This window comes from Rhinatrema bivittatum, chromosome 9 (genome assembly GCF_901001135.1).
Source record: "Rhinatrema bivittatum chromosome 9, aRhiBiv1.1, whole genome shotgun sequence".
Taxonomy (NCBI): Eukaryota; Metazoa; Chordata; class Amphibia; order Gymnophiona; family Rhinatrematidae; genus Rhinatrema; species Rhinatrema bivittatum.
Window position 1 is genome coordinate 42,282,304 of NC_042623.1, and position 21,082 is coordinate 42,303,385.

At 45.7% G+C, this 21,082-nt stretch overlaps 1 protein-coding gene across 12 annotated transcripts in view; it reads right to left on the reverse strand.

Moving 5' to 3' along the window:
- Positions 1-21,082, reverse strand: part of SLC26A5 (solute carrier family 26 member 5) — a 93,961-nt gene that overhangs the window by 26,768 nt on the left and 46,111 nt on the right. For 11 of the 12 annotated variants that reach the window (XR_003858653.1, XM_029616132.1, XM_029616133.1 and 8 more), the window contains 4 exons: positions 13,205-13,389; positions 9,569-9,733; positions 8,259-8,411; positions 5,808-5,890 (listed from right to left, as the gene is read on the reverse strand). Coding sequence is in view for 11 of the 12 variants with exons in the window: in XM_029616132.1 (XP_029471992.1) it covers positions 5,808-5,890; positions 8,259-8,411; positions 9,569-9,733; positions 13,205-13,389 (586 nt within the window). In the remaining variant the exon portion in view is untranslated. Of the gene's footprint in view, positions 1-5,759; positions 5,891-8,258; positions 8,412-9,568; positions 9,734-13,204; positions 13,390-21,082 lie in introns of all 12 variants that reach the window. The other variant, XM_029616142.1, reaches the window with a different exon arrangement.

A 21,082-nucleotide genomic window follows, 5' to 3' on the forward strand; every position in this document is an offset into this window, starting at 1 on the left:
AAGGGTTACGCGCATAAGGTACGAGCGTAACCCTTCTAAAACGGCCCTGCGCGCGCCGAGCCTGTATTGCATAGGCTTCCGGCGTGCGCAAAGCCCCGGGACTTACGTGCGTCCCGGGGCTTTCTTGGGGTGGGCGTGTCGGGGTGCGTGACGCGATCGGCACATCATCCAGGGGCGTGTCGGGGGCGTGACGTGGTCAGCGCGTCATCCGGGGGCGGTGCCGCGGGCGTGGTTTTGGCCCGGGGGCGTTCCAGGGGCGTGGCCGCAGCCTCCGGACCAGCCCCTGCACCGGAACATGGCGCTGGGCAGCTGGCCCGGCGCGCGCGCGCAAAGTTACGCCTGCTTCGAGCAGGCGTAACTTCTGCGACAAAGGTAGGGGAGGGGGTTTAGATAGGGCCAGGAGGGTGGGTTAGGTAGGGGAAGGGAGGGGAAGGGGGGGGGGGGGAGGTGGAGGGAATGGGCAGCGCGCGCAGGGCTCGGCGCGCGCAAGTTACACAAATGTGCACCCTCTTGCGCATGCCGACCCAGGATTTTATAAGATACGTGCAGCTACGCGCGTATCTTATAAAATCTGGCGAACTTTTGTTCGCGCCTGGTGCGAGAACAAAAGTACGCTTGTGCGCTATGTTTTAAAATGTACCCCAATGTCTCTTGAGATAAGACTGCAGAGAAATTTTTTTTTTTTTTTTATTTATAGTTTATTGGAATTTTTTACAAATTAAAACATATGCAAAAAAAAACAGGAAACAATTTGCATTAGACATAACAAAAAAGAAAAAACAAATTCTTCAAGATTCACAACTATAATGCAAATTTATAGTCCCCTAAATGGGAGGCACTAAGAAGGCAATTTTTAACAAGCAAATGTTATATAAACAATAACTTTTTACTGGATTATTATTTTTAATGTAGTTACTATATAACTCAACCCGTTTCCTTATCTACAAGAAATACTTCCAGATGTGTTGGATCATGAAAAATAAATTTATTCCTTTGATGAATCACCAGGCATTTACAGGGAAACTTAAGAAAAAATGTTGCCCCTAGGGCCAAAACTCTAGTTTTCAAGGAAAGAAATTGTTTCCTCCTGTATTGTGTAGATCGTGACACATCTGGAAACACTTGGACTTTATGTCCACAAAATAGAAGTTCCCTATTTCTAAAATACTTCTGCAGTATGTGTACCTTATCCCTTTCTCTACAGAAAGTTACTAAAAGGGTAGCACGCTGAGGAATATCATCTATAGATGACTCTAGGAAGGAGGTTAAATTGGGGGACTCTTGTTGTATACTGTCCATCCCATCATCTCCTTCCTGTCTCTTGATCTTTGAGGTTAATATATAATAAATTTTTGATACAGATTTATCATCTACATCTAATATAGCCAGGTTCTCTTTAAGATATTTTTTTAATAATTCTATAGCAGAGAGAAGTCTCGTCATAGGAAAATTTAAGAACCTTAAGTTTCTAATCCTATTCTCGTTTTCCAGACTCTCAATCTGTCTCTGACTACTTAAACTATCCTTAATAAAGGAGTTACTTGCTGTCTGTAATTTTATTATCTGATCTGTAGTGACTTTTCCTGTATCTTCCAGTTGTTTTAACCGACTATCACATTTTTGTAGGACATTTTTCATTTCTACACTCCCTTTATTAGTTTGTAACATAAACCCCGACACAACCTTCTGGAGATCATTAATAGCCTTCCAAACATCAGTCAGAGTTATGTTATGTGGATCCAATGGTGCAGAACTTAATATTTGTAGTTCTGCTTCCCCTTTGGATACCATTTCATTTGCGTCCTGTTCTCCCATTAAGGGAGATTCCACGTTGATTTCTACCACCTCCGAACTTGATGGAATAGGTGACTTCGCTTCTATAAAGGGTTGAGATTGTAACTGGTGGCTTGGGCTATCAGAAGCACCTGAGGAAAATGATATCTCTGGAATAGTATTGCGAGTATCTTGACTTACCCGCCTTACTACATGCTGATCCATCAGTCCCCTGCCTTCCATAGACGCCGGTGTTGAAGTCCAATTTTTAGATTTTCTTTTCCTGCCCATAAAGACAGGAGAAGACACTAAGAAAATTTTTTTTACCAAGGGGCGCGCCCCTTTGGCGCGCGGCTTCGGCAGCGCCCCGGCGGCTGCGCGCCGCACTTGTCTTAATTTTATACCAGCATTCGACCCGGCGCTGATGTCACTTCCGGGGGCGTGGCCTCGAGCCGATGCAGATGGTAACGCTCTCAACAGGAGAAAAATGCAGCGATTCAGGCCCCAAAACCTCTCTCTCTTTCGAGAGTGCTCCAGCCAGTAAGTCCTCCAAGTCAGGTTATCCCTTCGCTGAATTTATACCAGCGTTCGACCCGGCGCTGATGTCACTTCCGGGGGCGTGGCCTCGAGCCGATGCAGATGGTAACGCTCTCAACAGGAGAAAAATGCAGCGATTCAGGCCCCAAAACCTCTCTCTCTTTCGAGAGTGCTCCAGCCAGTAAGTCCTCCTGCAGAGAAATTTTAAACTATTCAAAGGAAGTTTAAAAACTTGGCTTTTTAAACAGGCTTTTTATAAAGAGAACGAAGAAAGTAAATAAGCTCGTGCACTCAGCACTTAGTTTTTTTCTTTTTTTTACTATGTTCTTATTGGATACATCTTAGAAAGTTAACTTTATATATGAACTGCAAGAGAGACGTTTTATCCTACATGTAAACAAAATTCAGCAAATAGCTTTATATTAGATTACACTCTAACTGATCATTGTTGGCACTTCTATAACGTTTTTTCTCACAGGACGAGCAGGATGGAACCTGTCCATCCACAGCACCTAACTCTCCTGAACTTCGATTCTAGGCGGCCTCCTGCGTGCACACCAATTTCATCCAGGCATACACACACACACACTCCTGCAGGAAGCACGCAAATATGTGCTCCAGACTAGGTTGCGGTCGTATGCTCACAACCACCTGCGCAAATACAAGATCATATAGGCTGTGGTCGTATGCGCACAGGTACCTGCACAAATATACGCTCAAGTGTAGGCTGCAGTCTCATGTGTACAAGTACCCGCGCAAATAAGTGCTCCAGTCTAGGTCACGGCCTTATGTGCACAAGTACCTATGCAAATACGTGCTCAAGGACCTGTGCAAATATGCACTCACATCTAGGCTGCAGATGTACGCACTCAAATCTAGGCTGTGGCATTATGTGCACAGGTCAATGCGTATGCAAACGCCATGCGGCGACACTGCACGTACATACCTATGCACGCAGGAAAAGAACTGCTGCTGTGGCCTACCACATGCACCTCCAGCGCATTTAGGCCCGGATCCATTCAACATCCGGCACCGAAAATCATCGAAGGGCTGAACAACTTCTCAACAGCTCAGGTCTCTTGACTGGCCGAGAATCCATGGAGACTGGGGCCGAAAGCCAGCATCTTCCACAGCTTGTTCTACTAAACAAGCTTTGTGCATAAGCAAAATAAAACCGGCAGAAGACCTGTACCAGAACCAGAGGCTCCTCCTTGGTGCAAGTGCCTTTCTGCACCTCCACGGGTCAGGGAGCCACCAGCGATAGTTGAGGAGAGGATTCCCCTGCCTCTCCCACCGATGCTGCTAGGAAATAAAAAAATAGCCCTTTGCCCTCACTATGTCACCGAGACCGACCGCTGCTATTGGTCGGTCCCAGTGACATAGTGAGGGCAAAGGGCCGTCGGCGCCATTTTGATTACTGGCAGCCGACGGCCCACGCCCAGGAGATCGTTCCCGGACCGCTCCTGGACCCCCGCTGGACCACCAGGGACGTTTGGCAGGTCTTGGGGGGGTCAGGAGGGTGGGGGGTTGCGGTAAATTAAGTCGGCAGGTCTTGGGGGGGTCAGGAGGGTGGGGGTTGCGGTAAATTAAGTCGGCAGGTCTTGGGGGGGTCAGGAGGGTGGGGGGTTGCGGTAAATTAAGTCGGCAGGTCTTGGGGGGGGGCAGGAGGGTGGGGGGTTGCGGTAAATTGAGTCGGCAGGTCTTGGGGGGGGTCAGGAGGGTGGGGGGTTGTGGTAAATTAAGTCGGCAGGTCTTGGGGGGGGTCAGGAGGGTGGGGGGTTGTGGTAAATTAAGTCGGCAGGTCTTGGGGGGGGTCAGGAGGGTGGGGGTTGTTAATTTAAAGTGTGGGATGGGGGGTTTTTTTTGGGGGGGGGGAGGGGTTCCCAGAGAAAAAAGTTTTCTGATCTGGGGAGTGGACCGAAATGGCCCTCCCCAGACCCGAAAACAAAATGGGGAGAAAAAAAAAAAGCTATGCACTCCCCTAATTTGCTCCATAAGATGCCCAGATGCAGAGCCGGTTTAGCACAATTTTTTTTTTTAATTTTCCCCCTCTGAATCCTAGGTGCGACTTATGGTCAGGTGCGTCTTATGGAGCGAAAAATACGGTACATAGAAACCAATACTTTCCTTTGGTCCAGAGGTTCCGGTTCCTGAGCGCAGGCTGCATGGCAGATCAGAAGAGAGCCAGACCACTGGCTATATCCGTCTCCTTTCACCAAACCTTAGCGACCCAGCCCAGGACAAACCATATAAAAGGGATACTTCCCTGCTCCACTGGGCTTGCAGTGCAGAACTGCCAGCTGGTTCCTCCGCCGTCTCATGGGGGATGAGGGATCTGGACCACCAGATGTCCACCCCCATGGACTTTTGGACTGAGCAATCAGACTGCAGGTTTCAGAACATCTACCATCTGCTAGAGACAGAGGAATACTGAGGGAGTGCAGGTGCACACTGGGTTATGTACAGTGTCAGTGAAACTTTCTCTGTCTCCATCTGCTGGCAGGGAGGCAAAACCCAGGAGTCTGGACTGATCTGGTTTCCTACAGGGAACCTATTTTCTTCTATTCCCACATTGCTACAACTGAATAGCAGAGTAAAATGGCTAGCGACGTAATTCACTCCAATTTAGACATGTTTTCCTGAGCAGCTTTCAATGTTGGTACAACACAGGCTGTAAATGAACACACTGGATGCCAAAGTCTATCCCATCAGAAAACAAATCACAAACGCCCACTTCAAAGACAAATAGGAACTGGGACAGGGGGAGGGGGGAACTGCAGCTTTCAACAGCTGAGGGCAATCAGTACTTACTAAATCTTAATGTCTTATACCAAACACGTATAGGAAACAAAGGAAAACACCAGATCACGGGAAAACACACTGGGGCCAGTTTTCAAAGACAGCTGTGTACCTGACCTAGGTTCCAAAAGTTAGGCAAATTTTCAGCACACACAGATGCCTAGAGTTTTGCATAGAAAATCTCCTAACTTTAGAAAAAATGTGCGTCCTTATGATCGTATAGATCTGTATTGACGTTTTATTCTGTTAACCGTCTTGATTTCTTTTTGAGGAAAGTCGGTATATAAAAATTTGTAAATAAAAATAAATAGATACCTGCTACTTTTTTTCTGCCTACATTTGGGTGCCTAAGTTAGGCGGCTGACATTGAAAATCAGCACCATGTGCCTAATTTGCTTCCCCAATCTGATCCCCGTGCTTGACCCCCACCACGGCCCAGCCCTAATCAACTTTGAATGGGCCAAGTTAGGCACCTAAACCTTTTGCAAATTGTTCTCATTGCCATCTGCAGGTCCCAGCAATGTTGGAGTGCTAACCATGCGTGCATGCTCAGTGTTTTTTTTGGCAGGTTCCTTGGTTGTTAGTTTAGGAATACACATTTCTGAAATGGTTGACTAAAAGCAAACTTTCGCACTAGCAGATCATCTGACCGGTGGCATCCTTCGATGCAATGGTGGACACATCCTCACGTCTCTCACCCTGTGGGGATATTTCCAACAACATCCACCCCATATGAGCCCGACAGATTTATTCCAGCTGAAACTCCAGTTCCAATTATCACCTAAAAAAAATAAATAAAATAAAATCCAACATAAAATAAATGTCAGAAAAGTCCCAGGGATCATCTCAGCATGGGGGGCATAAGAAGTACATGGCCTTTCCTTCTTTCAGTACTGTGCTGCTCCCATGCCTCTGTTTGCTCCTAACCACTGTGATGGTCATAACTAGGCAGACACCATGGCACTGACACTTATTTAACCACTACAAAAGTTAGGAAAGCGCCGTTTTTCCTGGAAGAAGTTTCTAAGACAGGTTCTGGGCCTGTAAACACTGAAATGGCAATTCAAACTGGAGTCTTGAGTATAAAAATGGTGGAGACTGATGTGGAAATGGGGTAAGTTGCCACTCTCAGAGCGGCAGCAGTCAAGGCCAGCAGTCAGCACATGGCTGTTAGCTGAAAGTGGAGCAGAGCTTCCCACCCCTGTCCTGGTGACCTCATTGCTACATACTGAGTCTCCAGTGTATGCACATTTATCTCATGCATATTCGCTGTGGATAGTCTGAAAGCCTGATTGGTTGAGAGGTCCTCAGGGCGGGCTTGGGAAGCCCTGACAAAGAGGAAGCAGGGACAAACACCACATTTGGACAATGTCAGTGATATAATAACTCAGGAATAACAGAAGCCAAGCAGGGAAATGTCGACAGACGAGAACAGTAAGGCCCATCTGCAATACCCAATGTATTTCCTGGTGCACTGCCACAGACCTCAGTCAATTTCTATCTTTCCCCTCACTTTTTTGTAACCAGGGATAGACTGGGCTTACCCCATGCTTTCTTGTATTTTCTTTACTGTTTTCACTTCTCTCATCATTAGTTGCTTGCATTCTAGATTTTCTCTTAGGCCTACAGTAAGTTCCCTGCTTCTTCTCACTTAGCCCTTGCTAAATCCCCAAACCTTCACCATGACCTGATGAAGACTGCATAACTCTCAAAAGCTCGTCACCGTTGTATTAAGCTCATCATAGCTGTATTGCTAGTCCAACAAAAAAGAATTGTACACCGTTTATTTGTTAACCCTTAATTCCTCATACCCAAGTGGACTACCGCGGCAACCACAATTCTTTGGCCTGAACAATGGATCTTGCAGCCTAGCTGAGGATGCCCATGGAGGAGCTTTCACACACATGGGTGCCAAGTCCTTGGGCCTCTCACAGGACTCTGCTGTTTCAGAAGCTAGTGGTCCAGCTGTGAACATGAAGCTGTCATGAGAGGAGGAGGAGAGCTGGTGTCTGGCACAGGGAGAAGGAGCGAGGAGGAACAGCTCAGCTGGCAGAGCTTGTCTCCCTGCTGTGGGCGTATAAAGCAGCAACAATGGTAACTGGCACCCATCTCGCCAGTCAGTGAGTGGGCAACCACAGAGCAGGAGTGGAAGAGAACGAAGGCAGGCCTTAGGGAAAAGGAAAGGAGAAGAAATGGAGAGAAAGGGAATATGTATGGAAAGGCTGTTTAGGGAAAGTGAGCGAGATTTAAATGTGCCTATCACAACTCCCCTCCTCCACTTGTCTCCCACTTCTGAGCTGGCCCTGCTCCCATCTCATCTGACTCTCTATTCTCTCACCAGATAAACATAGAAGCTCCCACAAAGTAAGGGCCGGATTTTAGAAGGGTTATGCACGCCAGGCTTATTTTTAAAAGGCCCGGCGACGCGTATAAGTCTCGGGGCTTTACAAAAGGGGCGGTCTGGGGGCCACTGTGCTGGGGATCGTGGGCTGGCAGTTGGCTGGAGGCAGGCACAACAGGTACAATAAAGGTCTGGGGGGGGGGGGTTAGAGTAGGGCTGAGGGGGGGGAAGGTCAGGCTAGGGGGAAGGGAACGGGGGAAGGAAGTGCGGCTTGGCACCCCCTTGCGCGCGCTGATCCTTGATTTTATAACTTGCGCGCACAAGTTATAAAATCAGGTGTACATGTGCGTGTGCCGAGTAGCGCATGCACATGTACGCCCGAGCGCACCTTTTTAAAATCTACCCCCTAAGGTTTCAACCACAGAATTTTGGCATACAGGCTGTAAACAAGGTATATTTCTATCTCCCACATTCCCAGGGCAATCGTTGGACGAAACAGCATTCAGGGAAAGTGTTGCTTACAGTGCCCCTTTCCCTCCCCCTCCCTCAGTTTGACGCCCAGGGTGGTCACCCTGCTTGCCCACCACTTGAAACGGCCCTGCTCAGAGTACACTCAGAAAGTTATGCAGTAACGATTTGTGGCAGTGCTTAGACTAGATACCACTTGTGAAGGCCTTGGTCAGCCTGTGAGTGTTACTTTAAACACACACCGTCAGTCAGAACTCAATCTAAGAACCTCATGCAAAGTGCTCAGCTCTGGGCCACCATCTCTCTCTGTTGATGAAGTGAAACTTGACCCTATACTTACCACAATGATCTCCATAGGGATTGGAACTGGCAGTTTCTTCTTAAAGCGGTCATTAATTTCCTTAGCACACAGCAGTAAAATGATACATATCGTTCCCACAATTAAGGCTGCAACGTTGGTTTTTGTAATATTTGACAGTACAGCAATTATACTCTGTAACACAACAAAATATGGCAGGTTACTCACTAAATGCCAGATTCATGGAAAGTATTTTGTTTTCAACCATTTTTCCATCCATTATTTAGAGCAGTGGTTCCCAACCCTGTCCTGGGGACCCCCCAGCCAGTCGCGTTTTCAGGATATCCACAATGAATATGCATGAGAGAAAATTTGCATGTCATGGAGGCGGTACATGCAAAATTTCTCTCATGTATACCCAGTAAGCCACTGCAGGTGGCCAAAGGTGTGGCATTAGTTCCCACAGGTGGTCCTAGTGTATGCTCCTTTTGTTAGCCGCTTAACATAAACGGCATATAAATAACATAACATAGTCATTTTATTGCTGCTACCCTGGCAGCCGCATACATGCTGTTCAAACTGCTGAACAGCTGGGCTCAACAGCTGGCACTGCGCTATTTGTTCTTCCAGAAGGAACAGGACCCAAATGGGCACTAGTCAAAGTTAAAGGTCAAAGATAACACTGAAGCAGGGGTAAGCAACACTCAAGAGCCATGACCAAGTCTGGTTTCAGGACAGCCTCGTTGAACTTTCAGCAAATATATTTGAATGGATGTAGTCTAAGAAGCCAGTTAATCTGCATAGGTCAGTTGCCGGAAAACTACTCCTGTTGCAAAACTCAAGGGCTAGAATGGTTTGCCTTGGCCTTGAAGGCCAAGCTTTGTCTAATATGAAATGAACATTTCCGTCCATATTAGCTTTAGGGTACCTTCTAGTGTTAAAATCCTCAAAAGATATTTCTAATCCCAATCTCTCTTCTCTGCTCCCTAGTCAATATTTCCTTTGTGTGTCAGCTGGTGATGTCTGAATCCATTAATTTAAGCATATAATAAAATAAACACAATCTCGTCTTTCAAAGTGACGCTGTAACTATTATTTCTGCACAACTATCAGTATATACAGAGCAGTAAGTTGGCAATTTTTAAACTACCCTCACAGGTGCAAATCCATGGGGATTTTTAACCATAGCACCAGCGTTCTAATAAAAAGCAAATGCATACACTCCCTTTGAAAATCGGCCAAGAAAAATTTGCACCTGCTTTTTCCCCCAACCAAAACTTAAATGCACACCTTTTAAACGCCAACACTATGCATGGAGTTTTCTCTCTGCAAAACAGACAAACATGACTTACATATATCACAGAGAGGGGCCCGCTGTATCTTTTGGTTTTGATTCCAAGGAGATACTTCAGTTGAGATACGAAGACGTGCACAGCTGCCGCAGTAGTGAACCCACGCACCAAGGGCTCCGTAAGATAGATGGCTACAAAACCAAAACGAAGGATGCCCAGGGACAGCTGTTCATATAAAACCCAAAACACACAACTGGTGAGTACCAATTCATGTCATTTGTCATGTTTTTAATCCCCCCTCACATTGCTTTATTTTCTGGATACCCGTTAATGGATTGTTGCATGGGTCAAACCTTTATGACCATCACATGGTTAGCTTGTGGCTAAATTTTCCCCATGTGAGAGCTGTCACACAGACTTTCCTGGGTGGACAACATGGTCTAAAGGTCTGGATGTCCAGCAGACTAGGATCTAGCAATGTGACTACTTAAGCACCACAATCCTATGTCCTATAATAATTCCATAAACTATTTTTACTACAAACAAATCGCTAGCAGATGAAAGAGCAAATAGCTTTCTTCTGAAGCTCTAAGATGCCTGTATATATACCGTCAGGTACTGAGAGCACCAACTCTACCATACAAAGGAAAATTGGTTCTTATCTGCTAATTTTCATTCTTGAGTCCCACAGATCAGTGGAGACGTTTTTTCCCCCTATGATCAGATGGAGACAGAGAAGAACAGCTTTACTGAACTCATGCTACTTAAGCCAGTGCGCCATGTGCAATCCCTTGGTATGCACTGTACCCAAATAAAAGACTTATAAAACTAGAACTAACCCCCATTCCCAACCGAGCAGGGGAAAGATAAGCCCTCCAACTGAAGACCATACGACTATAGAGGAGATTCAAAACTCCCCAAAACAAGGCAACATCTGTTTATTTACACACAGACTAGAGCAGTCTTTTATACAGGATGGGGCTCTGGACTGATCTGTGGGCCTCCCGGACCAAACATTAGCAGGGCAGAACCAGTTTTCCTTTCCTTATTATCAATGGGATCAGTTCAGATGCATGGATGATCTAAGCTCCCCTATACTGGGCGGGAACTTGAAAGACCCGCTTGCAACACACACTCTTCAAAACTAGCTGGGTCCAGAGCCCGAACATTCAGCCTGTAATGCCTTGCAAAAATGTGTAGTGAAGACCAAGTTGCCATCCGACAGATCTCCTGCGGGGAAACCAACTGCCATTCAGCCCAGGACGCTGCCTGGGATCTAGTGGAATGAGCCCTCAGACCCTCTGGAACTGGGCACCCTTTACATAAATAAGCAGACGCAATGGCCTCTTTCACCCACCATGCAATGGTTGCTTCAGAAGCCTTGTTCTCTTTACTTGCTCCACAGACAAGCATAAACAAATGATCCGACCTCTCAGAACTGTTGGTGACTTCAAATTGCGTAGAAAGATCTAACACATGTCCAAAAGTGCAGTTCCTTAGCATGCAGAGAAGAAAACTTCAAATTTTCAAAGCCAGGTAACTCCACTGTCTGAATTAGGTGAAACAGACATACCACCTTTGGTAAAAACAAAGGAATGGTGTGTAAAAACACCGTCTATCTGAAGGAAGGAGTCTTTACAAGATAATGCCTAGCCAAAGGTAGCGCTTTTGCTACTTTTGCCCTCACTATGTCATACGGGCGACCGTCGCCCGTATGACATAGTGAGGGCAAAGGTAGCGCCGGCGCCATTTTGAAGATTGGCAATACGGCCCGCGTGCAGGAGGTTGCTCCCAGACCCCCGCTGGACTTTTGGCAAGTCTTGTGGGGGTCAGGAGGCCCCCCCCCAAGCTGGCCAAAAGTCCCTGGGGGTCCAGCGGGGGTCCAGGGGCGATCTTCTGCACGTGTGACGTCGGGAGCCAGGAACCAAAATGGCGCCGGCGCTACCTTTGCCCTGTCACATGATAAGGGCAAAGGGCCACCGGCGCCATTTCTCTTAACGCAGCCGTGGCCAGAGAGAGAGGGAGATCGCGTTGGGACCCCCCCACTGGACCCCAGGTAATTTAAAACATTTTGGGGGGGTTCGGGAGGGTGGGGGATTTGTTTTAAAGGTTCGGGGTGGGTTTTAGGGTTGTTTTGGTGTGCCGGTTTTCCCGCCCTCCCCCGATTTACGATTTTTAACGATTTAAAAAAAACCCAAAAAAAACCATGACGATAAGATTTCCCTCCCCCCCCAGCCAAAATCGATCATTAAGACGATCGATCACACGATTCACACCTCTAATTGTTAATAAAGATCTAATTTACAAAAAATGAATGGGGATGCTTCCTTGATGCTCCCTTCTTCGCTAAAAAAGCCTTGTGCATCAGCAACACAAATACAGTCAAGAAAGTTACTCCAGAATCTAATTCCACCCCTGGAGAATCCTCGCTTTCTGCTGATCCTTCTTGGACACTTTCTGAGGCCTGTATCAGTGGAGAAGTAGCCTCATTTCCTCACCTTCCTTCCACTGAGGGAACAAATTCTAAAATGGCCACGGCTCCAGTGCTGCAGGGAAGTGCAGCGCTCCCAGAATCAGCTGTCCAGTCTGCCCTTTTCCCCTCCAATGCAGAGTTAGTCTTCGCCGAGCTGCCCTCCCCACCATCAACACACGGCCTGCACAGACCCGAGGAGCTCACCTGCACTCGTTTGTCCCCACAGGACTTGCAGTGTTACCTGCTCTCAGCAGCTGCTACCATCGCGGGTACTCGGCTGCACTCGGCTCCCGGCGGGAAAGACAGAAAAGCCCCAGGGACTTTTGCAGCAGCACACAGCTGATCCCCTGCCTCGACCGCCAGATAAACAGCTGTCTCTCTCTTCCTGAGTATATGGTCAGCCGAGCTGTCCAAGCCTACCTCCCTCTTCCTTGTTTTGTTTTTTGTTTTTTTTAAGATACAGTTGCTTGTACGAAGGAAGACAAAAAGGGTATACTTTCTCGCTGGTGTCTGCTCGGGAAACTTTCCTGCAGGGATAGAGCAGCATGGAGAAAAGAGGGAACCAATCCTTTGGTTTTCAATTTCCCCACACTACTTGGGCAAAGGCAATCTACTCCACCAGGGGGATAGCCCTCCACAGAACTTAGCACCCCTGGGAGCAACGTGTCTTCTTTCTTTTTTACTCCAAAATTCCAGACTTCAGGTTTTACACCTCTACCATCTGCTGGAGACAGAGAATACAGAGGGACTGCAGGCGGCACACTGGGTTAAGTACCACGAATTCAGTAAAGCTTTTCTTCTCCATCTCCACCTGCTGGTAGGGGAGAGAAACCCATGCAACTGGACTGATCTGGGGGATAAGGTACTGGCCTTAGTTAACCTGAATAGTGCAAAAAAACATCACAGATTCTAAATTCACACTTCTTGAGTTGACATATGATGTGGTGACCAATGCTCTATCAGGATAACCAGTGGGCCCCAGAGGAAGCAGCAATGTAAAAAAAAAAATTTAACATTGACGTGCTCTTGGTTGTGGATCCAGTTGTTGGGTATATGGAAGTTTGTATAACTTAAATTTAAAGTTGCAGTGGAATTAGCAATAAAGAAGATAAAGTTATTCTGTTTTTCTACTTTTTGGGAACTTTTTTTTGGTGGTGCTTTAGTTTGAAATGAATCAGTACACAAAAAGCAATGACACAATCTACCAACCTCAGGAGGCTCACCTGGATGAGTCCTGTGAGTATAGTCACAGCTGCAGCTACCTTCACCCTCATGGCATCTCGTGCCTCATACTTCTCAAGAAGATCAGTGCCATTGGTAGAATTTGTTTCCACAATGTCGAACATTTCATCGGGAGCTATCCGAACAGCGACTCCACCAACCATCAGACTGATGACCGCAAACGTGCCTAAAATGAACAGAAAGAGGCAGAACATCCAGGTTTATCCTGACGATACAAATTCATTCTAGAGTCAGGAAACGTAGTCATTGTGAACGTGCTGCTGGAAATCCTGTGTCCTGACTGGCAGATCACCAGCGGTAGGGTCTACATCTGCAGACCAGCTAAGCATCTTTAAATTCTTACGTTTTCTTCAATGATTGAAAGAAAAAAAAAAAAAGAAGAGTCCATGAAAAATTTTCAAACTTATTTCCCACTTTTACTGTCTGGACAGAAAGAACAGCCTACTTTGATCTTCCTTTCTTCCACTCACTGCACAGCATCTCTTTTGGGCTTTTACTACTCCAAGAGCACCCATCAAATGACCAGAGGTATAATGAGATATTACACAGTAATTAAACCTCTTTGCCCCTTACTACTAACACCATGGGAAGTACTCTTGATTCAAAGATGGAACACCTCAGCCGAAAGTTATATTAGAAGGTTTTCTGTTTTTGGAAATTAGAACAAACTTGAATTTACCAACTCAGGAGAGAAGCTGCAGAACCAGATGGAAACAGCTGCCATTAAAAGTCAGAGAAAGAGTGTGGTTCAGAGATCAGAAATAATTTCAAAGTCCACTATTGCTCTAATTCCTTAGCAAACTCTGATATGTTCAAGCTCTAAACTTGCTACAGGAAATAAGAAGCCAAAGACTACATTGTGCGAATCTGAGGCTCAAGTCAACCGAGAACTGAGAATATGAAAAATGTCCAGGCAAGCCTAACACCCCTCCTCCCCCCAGAGACATTTCTAGAACTGGTAGATATTTATTTTACGTCATTCTTCACTGCGTTATTTCAGCGATTACCATAAATTCTCTCTTTGCCCTCAAAAAAACCCTCAGCTGGCCTGCACAGGTGGAGGACTCCTCATTAGCTAAGGATAGGAGCGGCTGTTTCCCCAACGTTTGAACTGCTCGTGTACCAGCAAGGGTCACCACAGCAGCAGACGCCTTCTCCCCCCTCCCTGGAACTCAGGACAAACTCTCTGAGAGAGTCCACGTCATTGCATAGTGGTAATTACAAACTTACAGTTTTAAAATAGCCATACAGATCAGGAAATAATTCATTGCCAAATGGTTAGAACTCATATGAATTCGGGTAATCAAAGTCACTGATAGGTTATTTTTTGTGACTAAATCAATGTCACCACAAGTGAAATAATTAATACCTGTGATATTTTTTTAATCATCTGTCTTTTTTGGAAACATTTTTTTTCTTTTTATATATACTTTTCTTTTCTTTTGTGTAAATATCTTTAAGAAACAGTAAAGACACTTATCTTGAATCAATTTTTCCCAATAGATGCAAGATTATCATGTCCAGAAAAACACCCGTTTTAAGATGACTTGTTTGACATGGCTTGTGTTTCGAAGAGGATCTCCTTCCTCAAGGCGTATTATCGACATGTCTTATTCATTGCAAAATGAAAACGTTATCAGAAAAGAAATGTCCATACTGAGAAAAAATAAACCTTCAATATTAAACATTAACAACATACGTGTCTTGATTTAGTAATGTGGTTGTGCATCGCGAGATTAAGGGAGATGGCTACAGCATTTTTCCTTTGTGATCCGACATTTTGTTGTGTCTATTTTATAACTGTGTAATGGTGATGCTTAGCGGCCAGACTTAGGGTGTACATAAGAACATAAGAAATTGCCATGCTGGGTCAGATCAAGGGTCCATCAAGCCCAGCAACCTGTTTCCAACAGAGGCCAAACCAAGTCACAAGAACCTGGCAATTACTCAAACATTAAGAAGATCCCATGCTACTGATGTAATTAATAGCAGTGGCTATTCCCCATGGGGTAGATTTTTTAAAGTTATGCACGGGCGTAGATTTATTCGCGCAACCCAGCGCGAACAAATCTATGCCCGATTTTATAACATGCATGCGCTGCCGCGCGCATGTTATAAAATCCAGGGTCAGCGCGCGCAGGGGGGTGCATAATTGCGCAACCTGCGTGCGCCGAGTCAAGCAGCCTGCCTCCATCCCCTCCGAGGCCGCTCCAAACTTTTTTTCCGGCCCCCCCACCTTCCCCTCCCTAACCCACCCCCCAGCCCTAACTAAATCCCCCCCCCCCCCCACCTTTGTGCAGAAAGTTACGCCTGCCTAACTTGCGCGCGGGTGCGCCATTCCCCGGCCCCTGGGCTGGTTCGGAGGCCTCGGTCACGCCCCCGGGCCGGCACCACACCCACGGCCCTGCCCCCGGAACACCCCTGAATGCCGCACCGCCCCCGACACGCCCCCCAAGCAAAGCCCTGGGACTTATGTGCATCCCGGGGCTTTGCGCGCGCGCCGGCAGCCTATGCAACATAGGCTGCCGGCGCGCAGGGCTTTTAAAATCTACTCTTAAGTAAACTTGATTAATAGCAGTTAATGGACTTCTTCTCCAAGAACTTATCCAAACCTTTTTTGAACCCAGGTACACTAACTGCACTAACCACATCCTCTGGCAACAAATTCCAGAGCTTTATTGTGTGCTGAGTGAAAAAGAATTTTCTCCAATTAGTCTTAAATGTGCTACTTGCTAACTTCATGGAATGTCCCATAGTCTTCCTATTATTCAAAAGTGCAAATAACCGATTCACATCTACTCGTTCAAGACCTCTCATGATCTTAAAGACCTCTATCATATCCCCCTCAGCCGTCTCTTTTCCAAGCTGAACAGCCTTAACCTCTTCAGCCTTTCTTCATAGGGGAGCTGTTCCATCCCCTTTATCATTTTGGTTGCCCTTCTCTGTACCTTCTCCATCGCAACTATATATTTTTTTAGATGCGGCGACCAGAATTGTACACAGTATTCAAGGTGTGGTCTCACCATGGAGTGGTATAGAGGCATTATAACATTTTCTGTTTTATTAACCATTCCACACAAAATTGTTCAGAGTAGTTAAATCACAAGCAGATTGTGATAAATTGCAGGAAGACCTTGTAAGACTGGAAAATTGGGCATCCAAATGGCAGATGAAATTTAATGTGGTTAAGTGCAAGGTGATGCATATAGGGAAAAATAACCCATGCTATAATTACACAATGTTGGGTTCCATATTAGGTGCTACAACCCAAGAAAGAGATCTAGGTGTCATAGTGGATAACACGTTGAAATAGTCGGTTCAGTGTGCTGCGGCAGTCAAAAAAGCAAACAGAATGTTGGGAATTATTAGAAAGGGAATGATGAATAAAACGGAAAATGTAATAATGCCTCTGTATCGCTCCATGGTGAGACCACACCTTGAATACTGTGGACAATTCTGGTCGCCGCATCTCAAAAAAGATATAATTGCGATGGAGAAGGTACAGAAAAGGGCTACCAAAATGATAAGGGGAATGGAACAACTCCCCTATGAGGAAAGACTAAAGAGGTTAGGACTTTTCAGCTTGGAGAAGAGACGACTGAGGGGGGATATGATAGAGGTGTTTAAAATCATGAGAGGTCTAGAACGGGTAGATGTGAATCGGTTATTTACTCTTTCGGATAATAGAAAGACTAGGGGGCACTCCATGAAGTTAGCATGGGGCACATTTAAAACTAATCGGAGAAAGTTCTTTTTTACTCAACGCACAATTAAACTCTGGAATTTGTTGCCAGAGAATGTGGTTAGTGCAGTTAGTATAGCTGTGTTTAAAAAAGGATTGGATAAGTTCTTGGAGGAGAAGTCCATTACCTGCTATTAAGTTCACTTAGAGAATAGCCACTGCCATTAGCAATGGTTACATGGAATAGACTTAGTTTTTGGGTACTTGCCTGGTTTGGCCACTGTTGGAAGCAGGATGCTGGGGTTGATGGACCCTTGGTCTGACCCAGTATGGCATTTTCTTATGTTCTTATGTTTGTCAAAATCCTTCTGAAAATCCAAATACACTACATCTACTGGTTCACCTTTATCCACATGTTTATTAACCCCTTAAAAAAAATGATGCAGATTTGTTAGGCAAGACTTCTCTTGGGTAGATCCATGTTGACTGTGTTCCATTAAATCATGTCTTTCTATATGGTCTATGATTTTGATCTTGAGAATAGTTTCCACTATGTTTCCCAGCACTGAAGTCAGGCTCACTGGTCTATAGTTACCCGGATCACCCCTGGAGCCTTTTTTAAATATTGGGGTTATATTGGCAACCCTCCAGTCTTCAGGTACAATGGATGATTTTAATGATAGGTTACAAATTTTAACTAATAGATCAGAAATTTCATTTTTTAGTTCCTTCAGTACCCTAGGATGCATACCATCCGGTCCAGGTAATTTGCTACTCTTTAATTTGTCAATCTGGCCTACTACATCTTCCAGGTTCACAGTGATTTCGTTCGGTTTGTTTGACTCATCACCCCTGAAACCCATCTCCGGAACTGGTATCTCCCCAACATTCTCATTAGTAAACACCGAAGCAAAGAATTCATTTAGTCTTTCTGCAATGGCCTTATCTTCCCTAAGAGCCCCTATAACCCCTCAGTCATCTAATGGTCCAACTGACTCCCTCACTGGTTTCTTGCTTCGGATATATTTAAAAAAAGTTTTTATTATGAGTTTTTGCCTCATTGCAGGGTTCCAGATGGAGGCCTGATGTGTGCCCCCTTGCTGAGGACTATTGTTGCAATGACTGAGCTACATTGAACTGCGTAAATAAGAGTACAGCAAAAGGGTTGCATGCCGTATTATCCCCCATGCTCGCTGAAATAGAAAGTCCCCCAAAACTAACCCCACCCGCCCCATATCCCACCAACCTTTCAGAACTATACCCTTAACCTTTCTTCCCGCTCCCTGTAATAACCACTAAACGCCAAACTAACCCCTCAGCCCTTCAGAATAACCCAAGCATCCCTGACATAACCCTAACCCACCCAACAGGAACCCCAGAGTAAAACCCCCAAACTATAGACCTCACACCTCCTCGGTGGGAAATAAATCAGAACTGAGAAGGCAGTCCACCCATCTCTAGGTACTTGATACTCCTGCACACTACCCCGCAGACAAAGTTGCACAGGACAGTGTAAATTGTTATAATTGCCGGTCTGCCCCACCAAACTAGGGGACAGAAAAAAAACCCCACCATGTGAGGTAAAGTCAGGAGTAAAGCTGCACAGCATAGATATAACTGCTGAATACAAAGGAGGATTCCTAAGAGAGAATGAACAGGCATCTGTTCAGCAACTACTAGGCTAAACAGAAACATATAACACAAACACATTCATAAGATCCCCCCATTGCAGACAGGCAATAAATCATATGGCATGTGATGTGCAAACGAACGTCGGTATAAAAAAAGCTATAAATAAATAAATAAAAATAAAAAATTTCATTGCACTGAGATGTTGCGATGTGCAGACTATCCCTGTTATTGACAACTAGAGGGGTAAAAAGATGAGCGAAAAAAAAAGAACTTCAAAAAAGAAGAAAATAAAAACTGCACCACAGGAGGAAGGGTAGGCCCAAAGACACCCTATGCAGGGCCGCACTGCCACGCAGTCATGAGGCAGGCCCCAAAGCGTTTGCCACTTTCTAATGGCGCAGCACCATGGGTCCACATGGCGCCCCTATCCACCAGACACTAGCACCAACATAGTTTAGTAGAGGCCTTCTGCAAAGATGTACATAAAAATAAGGCAGACATTATGTTATCTATTCTGCTAGGAGTTAGCAATCTGTTATCTTTTCTGCTAGGAGTTAGCAGTCTGTTAGGGTTTGCTCCTCCCAAGGAGAGGAGTTAGCAATCCTGTTGAGCTTTGCTCCCCCAGAGGGGAGGAGCTAGCAATCTGTTAGCGACTCTGCTAGGGTTAGCAATCTGTTATAGGTTAGAACTGCAGAGTAGCAATCTGTTGTAGGAGCTGCTAGGATTAGCAATCTGTTGGCAAACTTTTATGGAGTTGCTCCCCAGAGGGGAGAGGTCAGCAACCTTATAAGATCTGTTCTTCCAGAGGGGAAAAGTTAGTATCTGTTATGGATCTCCGCACAGAGTGGCACCTTGATATACGAGAGTTCCCCTGAAGGGAGGTGTTGGCTATCTGTATGGTTCCTGCTAAGAAGTAGCAATTGGTTATGACACAGTTCCTGAGGAAGGAGATGTTAGCAACAGTTGAGGGTAGACTGCAAGGTAGCAGTTTGTTGTACTCAGCTCTTGAAGTGTGAGAGATGAGCACTCTAATGTAGAATAGTGAATCCTTGGGCCGATGGCAGATGACAGCGCCGTCAGGTTAAACTGTATGCCTTATCTGTGTGGGATGTAAAGAAGGAGTCACCATTTAAAATAAATGAAGTTATTATAACCACGACCAAATCAAATTTATTGTGCGCTTAGTTGACTGGATAGATTAGAAAGTCAGACCATTTCTAACTGGGGTCTATTTAACTGAACAAATCCTATCAGAAGCAGGATCAAGGAACTTCAAACTCTGCCTCACAGCCCTGACCCTTCCGAATGGCATTAAAAGCAAAGCAAATAAAGTGGAATAACCAAACAGAGAAGTTCTGTGTCTTAACTAGTCAGGCACTTCTCACTGACTGGCAATAAACCACAACTGAGGAATGCCTTTTACAGCCTCGCAAAGAATTTATTGCCTTCTCGCAGGCTCTAGATCTGACTTTACTAGTAGCAACAGCTGCTGTTAACCTCCCATCATCATGTACTTGTTGATTAGCTATCTTGCTTTTATCCATTCCATGCCAAGTTTCTCTCATTCCATTCAAATTTTTTTTTTGGGGGGGGGGGGGGAGAAATAATTAAGTTATCTCTATTTAGGCAGTTAAGCAGGGCTAGGACTAGGTGGTGCCCTGTGCAAACAGGAGGAGCAGTGTGTGTGGCAGCACCCCTTTAAAGCTGCTGCAGTGTCCCTGAGACAGCCGCGCTCTGCTTTCTGTGACCCATGTGATCCCCTCAGAAGGCTGAAAGCAATGGCATATGTCTTTAAAGTTACTGAAGCAGCAGCGGCAAATCCTCCTTAGCTAGGAAGGAGGTCCTCCTGGCCACGGCTCTCTTGAAGGGGAAACGCGCCATCACACCCCCCCCACAGGTCCCTGTATTTAAGGTGATTCAGTGGACGCCACAGCTCTCACACTACCTCGGGTCTCTGGATAAGCGTTGCCGCTTACTGCTGATACATTCAGATTCAATAAACTTTATTGACTCAGTATTTTAGGAAAGCATGTTACCAGGGGCGGACTGCAGGAAAAGATCAGCCCGGGGGATTTTTTTCAAAACTGGCCCACAAGGTATCTGTCTGACTCCCTTGTGCATTTTCCCTGCAGCATGTGCTTCGACAGTTCCCAAAAGCACACCAAACTAACCCTTCATAGGTATATCATGTGACCTGGAGCCTGGCAGAATTGAGCCAAAAAAATCGCCAACATAAATTTCACATTTTTCCTAAATAACTAAGTCGTAGAATACAACCTAGACCAGAGGTGAGCAAACAGAGTTGCTTGCCCTCTTCCATCCATGCAATCAGTTGCCATCCGCCTGCAAGTCTGGTTACATTCTCTCGTAATTATATCTTGGATTCCTGGTTTGGTATTAAAGTCTTTTGCCAACCAATCAGCTCATGAACCAGTTGCCAAGTAATGTGACAACCACACTGCCAGCCAGTGTCAGACACACACAAGTCCCTCAGACGCTCACAAAGATGCTCACACACACACTCTCTTGCTCACAGTGTATGGGT